The sequence below is a fragment of the Choloepus didactylus genome, chromosome 14 (genome assembly GCF_015220235.1).
Source record: "Choloepus didactylus isolate mChoDid1 chromosome 14, mChoDid1.pri, whole genome shotgun sequence".
NCBI classification, from domain to species: Eukaryota; Metazoa; Chordata; class Mammalia; order Pilosa; family Megalonychidae; genus Choloepus; species Choloepus didactylus.
The window spans coordinates 45,254,100-45,266,481 of record NC_051320.1 but is presented as its reverse complement, the minus strand read 5'-3'; the positions used below and the strand labels follow the sequence as shown (position 1 = coordinate 45,266,481).

The 12,382-nt window shown below is 36.4% G+C and overlaps 1 protein-coding gene across 3 annotated transcripts in view; it reads left to right on the top strand.

Moving 5' to 3' along the window:
- The window catches only part of NBN (nibrin), a 46,890-nt gene extending 44,989 nt beyond the window's left edge, over positions 1–1,901 (top strand). For all 3 annotated transcript variants that reach the window (XM_037802777.1, XM_037802776.1, XM_037802778.1), the window contains 2 exons: positions 474–523; positions 1,712–1,901. In XM_037802777.1, coding sequence (XP_037658705.1) covers positions 474–523; positions 1,712–1,742 — 81 coding nt within the window. In that variant the 3' untranslated portion in view covers positions 1,743–1,901. The remainder of the gene's footprint in view (positions 1–473; positions 524–1,711) is intronic.
- Positions 1,902–12,382: the final 10,481 nt, after the last annotated feature.

Below are 12,382 nucleotides of genomic sequence, written 5' to 3'. Positions count from 1 at the left end.
TTTAGGGGTTTGGTTAGCTTGTATTTAAAATTACTTTATGGGTGAGGTAATTCAGCAGCACCTTCTTAGCCCCTTGATTTGAGGTAGGGAGGAAGGGAGCCAAGCCCCTGGGGAGCTGCTCTGGTTGAGGTGGGGTAGGTAGTGCCCTCCTAGCACCTTCACCAGTGGCCTGATCTCAAAGCACTGCAGTTTCATTTGGGAAGAATGTTTAAGAACTCAGCAAACTAGTAGTAATATATTGGCTAGCTTTGGAGAAGAGACTGACTAGAGAAAGGTGTCTAATAAGGTTTTTGAAATAATCTTGGCATGAAGTGAATCTGTTGGAAGAGAGATATTGTAGAGGCAAGAACTTACAGGACTTGGTGACCTACCAGATGTGGAAATCCCAAAGATGACTGATCTTCTATATAGCAGTTCAATAAACTGTACATTCACTCTTCAGCAAATGTTTGAAATTATTTTAATTTTGACAGGTACAAAATCAACATGCAAAAGAGGAGTCTCTTGCTGATGATCTCTTTAGGTAAGGTTTAATTTCAGCTTTCTCATGTATCTTTGAGAGATGTAGAAATAATTCAGTTCTATTCATAGAAGATTAAATATTTGTTTTTTCTGTCCTTAAAAATAGACACTTAGTCCCATCATCTAAGGAATATTTTTTGTTTTCTAACATATGTATTTGTTTTTACTACTTGAGGAAATCTTAATTGGGTTTACTTGATATAGCCTCAAGGTATGTGGTTAATTCACAGGTACTTAAAATTTGTATGGGTACATTCAGCCAAAAGAAGTTCCCTGAGATGGCTGAATTTGGCTTATATATTTGTTAGATTTTTTGCAGTGAGCAGAATCATGAAAGAGTGGGTTTTGAATTAAGGCAAATAAAATTCCACACTGTTTGTTTAGTTTTCATTGGTATGTGCATAAAAACAAAAGGCTTGATGAAAATTTCAAAGAGTGTCTTTGTGGGAGGCTTTAAAGGAGTGGGTTATTATAATTTAATTCTGATTTAATGTATCTTTAGCATTCTTGAAGGCACAACAAATCTTATAATAATTACCTCTAAACACTCACAAAATATATTATATGTAGATACTTGCTCGGAGAGGATAATTATTTCCCCAAACTTACTTAAAGGTAGAATCAAGAAGTCCTATAATTTTGAATCTATTATGCAACCAGTTTGATTGATTCTTTAACTTCATTATTGACAGTATGAACTATTGATGAAATGTTGACCAACAATACTGGTTTTCCATAGATGGTCACATGAGATTATCTGGTTGCCAGCTACATTTTTTTTTAATTGCTATAGGAGAAAATTTTGTAAAAGGGTCATTATATTTTAGATTCATTATTCTTTTTTGTGCAGATGGTATTCTTTAAGGTTTTTTTGGGCTGTTCCCAAAACTAGAAAAAGTATAAAAACACACTGATTTTTATCAGGGTTGTTTTTATTAATGATTTTAATCCTGCTTCTCAGGATTTTTTATTGTTGCTGATGATGTTTTCTTTTTACCAAATATTCATCAAAGGGAGAAATGGAAGTAAAAGATGTCAGTGCTTAATATCTGATTCTAAGGACAAAATTGGCATTCTCATCCTGTTTGCCAAAAAATGTGACTATATTTTGAAAGCCCTTTAACTTTAAAAGTGAAAGAAATGCCATCATTTATCTAGTTGTTATTTAATCCTATTTCTTTATTTGCAGATATAACCCTAGTGTAAAAAGGAGAAGATAACTGAGGATTTTATAAAGAAGCACAGAAAAACATTTCCTAACAAGCATTTACTTCATTCTTCCTGAAATACATGAATATAGTATATAGAAGGGATTTAAATTACAAGTATTTTATGGCCTAACTTTGTTAAATAAAAAACTCCATTTCTTTTGTGTATAACAGTGAATTCTGTCTGTTCTCTTTTCAGACTTTACCATTTCATCTTATGGCAAAATGTTTTTCATTTTTAAAAGTGTTTTTTATTTCTTGAATAGTTAATTAGTTACAGTTCAAAATTCTAAAAGTATATAAGGGTAAAGACTGAAGTCTCCCTTCCAGTACTGTCTCCTGGATACTTGGTTCTCCTCCCCAAAAGAAATCCATGACAAACATTTCTTGTGAGTCTTTCCAGAGATTTTTAATGCATATTCAAATTTCTATGCATGTCATTTTCCATAATATCCTACATAAACAATAGTATAACAGTGTTCTGCACTGTGTACCTTTTCACTTAATAGATTTAAAGATCATAGGCATATCAGAATGTATTTTGTTTTTCTATTATGCTTTAGTCTTTTCTGAGCTGACCGAAATGAAATGAATTTCAGTAGTGAAGGTGTCACCCACATGTAATTCTAGTGCTGGAAACTGAAGACAATATAGAAGACTTTATCAGGTTTGTGGATAGATCTCACCAGAATGACAAAGGCCTATGCACCTTTTTTGGTGGTCTTATTGAGCTGGGTGTGACTTTGTTTTGACGTTGTTAAGAGTCCTAGTTTTCCTATCTATAGAGTCAAAATGATAAGGGGGGAAAAGGATGTATTTTTTTTCAAATACATTGGAATTACAGTGAAGTCTTTTTCATCACCTCTTAAGTTCTCATGTATAATTATGCACTAGAAAGTAGAATAAGACTTTTATACTGACTGAACACTTCCTGGTGTCACACTGGTTTTCACATCCTAATGAGTTTACCTTTTTTAGGTTCTCAGAGATAATGCAGAATGCAATATCATAGCATAAATTAATATGTACTGCTGCTAGATCTTTGTGGAAGATTCAGTGTCCCTCCAAACTCAATCAAGGCAAGTCACCACATAATTTCCTCCTTTGATCAGTCCTCAGAACATAAAATTTTCTTTTTGAGGATAGTTTTTAAATGTCATAGCTTTTCTTCTTTGTTTCTTAGTTTTATTCGCACCCTCCATTATTCTTTCCAATTCTTTGTTTCAGAAAACATTATTAAACACGTATTGTATACAAAGTATTGCCCTCCATAACACTGTGAAAGAATGCAAACATTAATGAATCATGGTCTCTGCTCTCTAGGAACTGAGTTAATTTTTAAGTTACCTTTAAGTTCTATTGATTGTAAAAGGAACTATTAAATAGATGATGCTTCCCATAGCTTTGCATAGATGTTTCAGTGCTGCTCAGTCTTTAGAAGGATGTTAGCTCTGAGCTGAACAACTTTAGTAACAGCCCTGTTTTGTTAGGTTGTGCTTTTTGCCCTGGCCCTGTTAGGGACATTTTCAAAACCTTTATATACGTTTTGGAAGAAAGGGCTAGGGGAGGGTGGGTGAGCAGATAATCTGATACCTCCCTTTCTCCATTAATCAGGTGCATAGGAACTATGCCCTATTTCTAGCCTAGTGTTTTAGGAGCTGTGGATCAGTTTACCTTCCTGATAGCGAGGAGGAGGTGGCCTAGGTTTTTGGCCACAATCACAGTTGTCCATCCTCCAGCAGCAATTTTGGAGTGTTATGCCTTCTTCCCTTTCTCCAGGCATAACTCCCTTTCTATTCAGGATTATTACTCCCAGACTTCTTCCTAATTCCAGAACTGAAGCTTTGGGGTTGGTACATCTGGTTATTTGGATTCTAATAATGACCCTAATTCCTTCCTAAGAGATTGCAACACTGAGACTTGGGTCAAACCTCCTCTCAAGTTTAACAAGGCCACCTACATAACTTGCTTCTAAACAATTTGCCCTTTTTTTCAGGTTACCGATTATGAATTTATCAACATAAAAATACTCAGTGACAAGGGGATGATGTGAGGTGGGCAAACAGTGGAACATATTTTAATGCTTTAAACAAGAATGTCAGTTCTGATCTGTCACTTTGCAAGCTAGCCTCCCAAATTACGGGAATAGCACTTTTTTTTAATGCAGCATCAATTTTGTTAGCAAACAGCATGATACCTTAAATGTCAGACCAAGAGGTCTACATTTTATTCTGTAGGTAATGGGGAGCTGTAAACAGTTTCTGAATAGGGAATTCAAAATCTGTGTGTTAATTCTGTGAAAGTTATATTAGGAAATGGAGACTAGAGATGTCCATATCTATGCAGAACCCTAGTTGAAGCAAACAGAAAACACTAAGTATTTATAAGCAGGAAATGATTTAAGACAAGGAATTATGTGCTTAAAATGGTTAGACTAGAAGCAGGTTTGAATCTGTACCTTCAAGAACAATTTAGAACAGACCTACTCAATTAACTCCTACCTCTGAGGCCTCACTGGAGCTATGTGTTTTAAGAATACATTGTGTACCTATGATCCAGAGAGCAAAACACTGAAATCAAGAAGTCACTGCAGCTGCTCAGCTGTCTGGATACTGGGGAATGAAAACAATACTATATAGTTTTCTTGTAAGCAAAAACAGCAGAGGGAACAGGAAGCTGGCCTCTGCCTTATGTCCACCTTCCAAATCTCAGGAGATTGCATCTACTTAGAAGGACCTAATGATTATGGGTTTAATTGCATCCCCTGAAAAGATACGCTTAAGTTCTAAGCCTCAGTACCTGTGAATGTGACTTTATTTGGAAATAGGAACTTTGCAGAAGTAATCAAGTTAAGATGAGGTCAATGCTCTTTGTTGCTCAGATGTGGCCCCCTCTCTCTCTCTAACTGAGCCACCTCTGCCGGTGAACTCACTGCCCTCCCTACTATGTGGGACCCGACTCCCAGGGGTGTAAATCTCCCTGGTAATGCAGGATATGACTCCCGGGGATGAATCTGGAGCCAGCATCGTGGGATTGAGAATAACTTCTTGACCAAAAGGGGGATGCAAAATGAGACAAAATAGTTTCAGTGGTTTGAGAGATTTCAAATGGAGTCGAGGGGTCACTCTGGTGGACATTCTTACGCACTATATAGTTAACACCTCTTAGGTTTTAATGTATTGGAATAGTTAGAAGTAAATACCTGAAACTACCAAACTCCAACCCAGTAGTCTGGACCTCTGAAGATTATATAATAATGTAAATTACAAGGGGTGACAGTGTGATTGTGAAAACCTTGTGGATCACACTCCCTTTATCTAGCGTATGGATGGATGAGTAGAAAAATGGATAAAAACTAAATGACAAATAGGGTGGGGTGGGGGGGATGGTTTGGGTGTTCTTTTTTTACTTTTATTTTTTATTCTTATTCTGATTTTTTCTGATGTAAGGAAAATGTTCAGAAATAGATTGTGGTGATGAATGCATAACTATATGATCGTACTGTGAACAGGTGATTGTATACCATGCATGAGTGTATGGTACGTGAATATATTTCAGTAAAACTGAATTAAAAAAAAAAAAGATGAGGTCAATGAATTAGAGTGGTCTCTAATCCTACGATGACTGGTGTCCTTATAAGAAGAGAAGACACAAAGATACTCAGACACAGAGAGGAGAATGCCATGTGAAGATGGAGACACAGAGGCAGAATATGGCCGTTTGAAGACAGAGGCAGACTGGAGTTCCGCCACAAGCCAAGAAACACCTGGACCACACCAGAAGCCAGGAAGAAGCAAGGAAGGTGTGCTGGTTTGAATGTATTATGTCCCCCAGAAAAAGCCATATTCTTTGATGTAGTCTTATGGGGCAGATATTTTGGTGCTGATTAGATTTGCATGGAAATGCGCCCCACCCAACTGTAGGCGATAACTCTGATGAGATATTTCCATGGAGGCATGGCCCCACCCATTCAGGGTGGGCCTTGATTATTGGAGCCATATAAATGAGCTGACGGGCAGAGGGAACTCAGTGCAGCTGTGAGTAACATTTTGAAGAGGAGCTACAGCCAAGCGGGACACTCTGAAGAATGCCCAGGAGCTGAGAGAGGAGCTGTGGATGAGAGACAGTTTGGAGATGGCAGTTGATAGCAGACTTGTGTTCTGGAGAAGCTGAGAGAGGACAAATATCCCAAGTGCAACTAAGAGTGACATTTTTGAGGAACTGCAGCCTAGAGAGGAACGTCCTGGGAGAAAGCCATTTTGAAACCAGAACTTTGGAGCAGATGCCAGCCACATGCCTTCCCAGCTAACAAAGGTTTTCTAGACACCATTGGCCATCCTCCAGTGAAGGTACCTGATTTCTGATGTGTTACCTTGGACACTTTATGGCCTTAAGACTGTAACTGTGTAACCAAATAAACCCCCTTTTATAAAAGCCGATCCATCTCTGGTGGTTTGCATTCCGGCAGCATTAGCAAACTAGAACAGAAGGATTCGTCCTTAGGACTCTCAGAGGGAGCAAGTCCCTGCTGATACCTTGATTTTGGACTTCTATCCTCCAGTACTGTGAGAGAATAAATTTCTGCTGTTTTAAGCGAGACAATTTATGATGACTTGTTCCAGTATCCCTAGGAAACTAATACCCTAATTAACCTACTTGTAAGTTCTACCTACTTGCAGGCTGAACTCTAGCTGCAAAGGAGTCAAGGAAATATAGTTTTTAAGCTTCTCAGTTTTCCTAGGAAGTGGAATGAGGTGAGCCAATCCATAATAACTACTATAGGTATCAAGACTGATTAAGAGATTATGAAAGAAACCTGGGAAATAGTGGTGATGGTACAATATTGTGAATGTACTTTATGCCATTGACTTATACATTTAAAATGGTCAAAATCACAAATTTTATGTTAAATATATTTCACCTCAATAAAAAAAAATGTAATTTTTCTTTGTATGGCTGGTTCAATACATTTTTTTGTCCCCTTTAAGAAAACAGATTATTGAAATAGTATATAAGGGTTTTTACACTTAAATTATGATAGTGGTAGAATATTGGAATGACAGTAGAAAGAATATTGGACACCTTAGAAGTAAAATTGACAGGACTAATCAATTAATGAAATGTTAGCCAGTGAAGTAGACGGAACATACATGGGCTCCCATTTTACAGGCAAGAAATATAATGGATAGGTTAATATTGATATCTGTGCCATCATAGTCCCTTTCTAAGGAAAACTGCCCTGCCTACACCACAGTATTGGTATTTATCACCTTAGATATGTACTGTATGGAATCAAATATATCAACTTTCCACCTTGTGCTGGTTTGAATCTATCATGCCCCCCATAAAAGCCATGTTCTTTTAATGTAACCTTGTGGGGGCAGACTTAGTCTTTTGATTAGGGTGGGACCTTTTGATTAGGTTGTTTCCATGGAGATGTGACCCACCCAACTGGGACCTTTTGATTAGATCATTTCCATGGTGGTGTCATCCCACCCATCCAGTGATTAGTTAACAGGAATACCTGACAGAGAGAGAAGGAACTCAGAGAAGCTGAGAAACATTTCAGAGAGAAGCTAAGATATGTAATCCAGAGTTTGTCCCCAGGAGAAGCTAAGTACCAACACAGACCCAGACGCTGGGAGATGCTGGGAGATTCAGACAGAAGGATGTTTGGAAATGCTAAGCTAAGAGATGAAGCCCAGAGTTTGCCCCAGAGACGTTAAGAGAGGACTCCTAGATGCTTGGAAAGAAACACCCCAGGAGAACCAAGCAGAGAGCTGAGTGAAGCTAAGAGAGACAGAAACCCAGAGAAATTTTGGAGAACGCCATTTTGAAATGCACTCTAAGAGCAAGGGACCAGCAGATGCCAGCCAAGTGCCTTCCCAGCTGACAGGTGTTCTGAATGCCATCGGTCGGCCTTTCTTCAGTGAAGGTATCCTCATATTGATGCCTTAGTTTGGACACTTTTATGGCCTTAGAACTGTAAATTTGTAACCTAATATATCCCCTTTACAGAAGCCAATCCATTTCTGGCATTTTGTATAACAGCAGCTTTAGCAAACCAGAACACACCTACACCACTGTTTTGATACTTATCACTACAGATATATACTGTATGTAATCATAGTGTGTGATCTTTTGTGTTTATTAGTTTTTGCTAAATACAATACTTTTGAGGTTTATCCACATTACTACAATAATTGGTAGCTCATTTCTTTTTATATCTGAGAAATATTCCATTGTATATTATTATACTACCATTTGCTTATACATTCTCTTGATGGACATTTGAGTTGTTTCTTAGTTTGGGGCTATTATGAAAACACTGCTATGAAAATTATCATACAAATCTTTCTGTAGATGTTTTCAATTCTCTTGAATACTACCTCAGAGTAGAATTGCTGGATCATAGGGTAGGTTTATGTTTATAAGAAATTGGCAGTTTTCAAAGTGGTTGTACTATTTTAAACTATCCCCAGGTTTAAGAGTTCTGGTAACTCTATTTTTACAAATATTGGTATTGTCAGTTTTTGTTTTTTAACTATTCTAGTAGGTATGTCTCATTTTGATTTTAATTTGCTTTGATGTTAAAGCAATGTGAGGTTGAACACTTTCCATGTACTTGCTGGCCATTCACATGTCTTCCATTATCTATGCAAGAACTTTAGTCCATGTTTTGTTTGTGTTTACTGAGTTAAAGCAGTTGTTTACATATTATGGATGCAAGTTTTTTCAGGTATATGTATTGAGAACATTTTCCCCTTGTCTGTGGCTTGACTATTTTCTTAATGATATCTTGTGATGAACAGAAGTTTTAAATTTTAATAAAGTCAAGTTTATCAATTTTTTCTTTTATGGTTAATGTTTTTTGTATCCTAAGATATTTGATTCAGCCCCAGGATTGCAAAGAAATTTTCTTCTCTATGCTTTATATTTTTGTATCCATGATGCATCTTGAATTCATATTTAAGTACGGTGTGAATTATGAGTTGGGGTTAGTTTTCCCCCCACTTGTGTATCTAGTCATTCTAACACCGTTTGTCCCTTCTTCATTAAATTACCTTGGCAACTTTTTAAAAACTCAGTTTACCATATATAGGTGAGCCTATTTCTGGACTCTGTCCTATTTCATTGATTTATTTACCTTATCTTTACACTCACTAGTCTTGATTACTGTAGTTTTCTAATAAGTCTGGAAATCAGGTACCGTAAGTCCTCCAAGATTTTTTCTATCAAAAAAAATCTAGAATCTTATTTGGAATTTTATTGAATTTGAAATTAAATTTTGGGAGAATTTACAATCTTAAAAATGTTCACTCTTCCACTGCATGATCATAATACATCTATTGTTTTTTCAGCATAGAAGCTTGCACATCATTTTAAAATTTATCCTAAGCATATAATTTTTTTGATACTATAGTATATGGAACTTCTAAAAATTTCATTTTCCAATGATTTATTACTTGTATATAGAAATACAATTATTTTAGTATGTTGAATTTGGATCCTGCAAATTTGCTAAACTCACTGATTCTTTAGAAATCTTTTTGTAGATTTGTACATTTTGTAAGCTTTCGCCATTAAATATGAGGGGTTAGCTATAAAATTACTGTAGATGTCCTTTTTCAGATTGAGTGAATTGCTTTCTATTTCTAGCTAACTGATTTTTTCTTCTTGTTTTTGGTTTTTATAAATGGATGTTGAATCTTTACAAATTCTTTTTCTGTAATATTGAGATGATCATATAGGTTTTCTCCTCTATTTCTTAATTTAGTGAATTACATTTTTTAAACTGTTGAACAGCCTTGTCTTCCTGAGTTACAGTCTACTTGTTCATCATATTTTATCTTATCATCATATTGCTGGATTCAATTTGCTAATATTCTGTAAGGAATTTTGCTTCTGTACTCATGATGGATATTGGTCTGTAATTTTTTTTCCTAATAATATTTTTGTCTCACTTTGGTTCAGAATTATGGTAGCCTTATAAAATAAATTGAGAAGTATTTCTTTCTCCTTTATTTCCTGAAAGAGTTTGTGAAGTTTTGGTATTATTTCTTTCTTAAATGTATGACAGAATTCATCAGTGGAAGCCAGCTGGGTCTGGGGTTTTCATTAAGAAAAGGTTTCTATTATGAATTCAATGTTTTCATTATAATATTAGCCAGATTTTCTATTTCTTGTGTCACTTTTGGTAATTTGTGTTTTTGAAGGACTTTATCAATTCTTCAATATGGTTAAATTTATTGGCATAAAGTTGTTCATAATATGCCTATTATCCATTTTTAATTTTTTAAATTTATTTTTTAAAGAAATTTTTTATTAGAGAAGTACGTTTACAGAAAAATCATGCAGAAAATACAGAGCTGCCATATTTATTAACTGATGAAAGAATATTATTTTAATTATACTATTAACTGTAGCCCATAGTTTACATTAGGGTTCCCTGTTTGTGCAGTACTGTCCTATATGTTTTCTTTTTTTATTCCAGTGACATATATACCAACTAAATTTGCCCTTTTAACCATATTCACCACCACATGAAGTATTATTAACTTTACAAAAAATTTACTTTTAAATGAATGAAATACCCAAGCATTTTTAAAAAGTCAAACAAACAAAAACCCTAGAACCTGGAAACCAGTTAGGTCAGGCAGGGGTCTAGGGGCTTAGAGCAGAGAAAAAGTCTCTACCATCATCTTCTAGTCAGTTCCCCTTGTTAACAGACACTGTGGTTCATCGTACCTAGTATTGCTCCCTAAAATAAGGTTTTTGTTTTTGTTTTCCCTACAACACTTAGAAGATAGCAGGTATATACACTGAATTCATGAAAAGTTCATATAAGCATACACTACCATGTAGATTTTATAATACAGTAGGTGTAAATTTTCTCAGAAAATGATAGTCCCACAACTTGTTTAGGGAATGGTATATCATGTACACTGAACAGCAGTGCACAATTTTTATAACATCAATTCTAAGGTTAAAAATTATTTTGTTTGATCCTTTTAACAACCTGTGAGGTAAACAGGCTAGATGTTATTAGCATTTTACAGGCTAAAGATAGAAACACTATTCTTATATTTAGTACAAAACAGATCTGGGACATAAATCCTTGGCCTCCATCCTCACACCTGCTTCTTTTCATGATTTTGTGATACATCATTTTACAGTAATCTGATTTCATAATGCTTTACAGTATATGTAACATCTACAACAAATGTATTCCTGGCAGGTTAACTTTTGAGTCAGTCAAAAGTTACCTGACAACCTGGCACACTTTAAGACATTATTATACCTCTAACTCAATTTCACAGCTAGGTTTGAGGACCCTATGAGCCAAATTTGCAGCAAAGTTGATCTTAGGTGACCAGGGAACACAATGGTTAAGCATGTTTTCAAGTCTTAATCTGGACTTGGTAGACCCTCACCAACTGCTTAGATGGGAAGTTAAGGCAATTGTGTGATGGGAACACAGGGAAGATCTATTTAGGGGTGAGCACAAGAAGGATCAGACCCTTTTTTCAGTTGTCTTCAAGAGCCCTGTAGCTGGTTTACAACATCATTACCAGCATGGCAGAGGGCAATACTTATAGAGTACAGAATATGCAAGGAAAGGGCAAAAGCATGGAAGGGTCTAACTAAATTGCTTGCCTGGGGCTTAAAAGGCCAAATAATGTTAATTTCACCCACACCAACCCAAGAAAATGATTCACTCTTTCCTGATCCAGGTTTTATACAGAGGGCTGACCATGAAGGAAACAAGAAAATTCTATCCTTAAGTCCAGGAGAAACAAGTGGTAGGCATTTCCCCATGTTATAAATGGTGCAGGGGCCTTAGCAATCCACCAGTGTGTTCTTAGTCCAATATACCCAATTGGCTTGAAGGGAAAAAGCTAACTATAGCAGGACATGAACCAGAGACTAGCAGGGGCAGGGCCTGGGTGACCAATCCTGATAGAGCAAGACTTCCTCACATGAGGTACATAGGTCCCTAAGTATGAGGGTCTACAAATACCCTAAAATTCCAAGCAAAATTTTGAGTGAATTTATGTTCTCCTGGAGAAGGGGTCTTTCCCTTTGACAGATCCTCAACAGGGTTTGTAACCCAAGAATAGGTTAAAATTCTAGAGGAAAGGACTACGTTAGATGCAGGCTAGGAAAAGAAAGCCACCAGATAAACATTTAGAGCCAGCCCAGTTAGAGGTCTCAAAGTTGTTAGTGAAAGCCTGAAACATGGACTTATAGCAGAAACAACTGAGCATTCATTTTTGTGTTCTTCTAACTGTATTTCAAGTGCTTTTCAAAACAAGGCCCTATGAATGAAGCTTCTGGTCCAGGTATGCCCTGGGCTTGGTCCACTGTTGCAGGGTGTTGGGAAGCCTTGTATACATTCTTGGGTACTCACCAACATTAAACCCCAGGACAGAAGATGTGACAGCAGAACTCCCTCCTCCTTGGCAACTATGTGCCCTTTGTTGATTCCAGAAGAGGCAGTGGCCACGTGGAAAATCCACTGGAACTTTTCCTCAGAACCAGGTTGTGATATGAGAGATGCCTACCATGCACATCACCCACTGTCTTTTGTCTGATCCTTCCCCTCTAGTTTGTGAAGACAGAGCAGAAAATAATCTTTGAAGATACTTGAT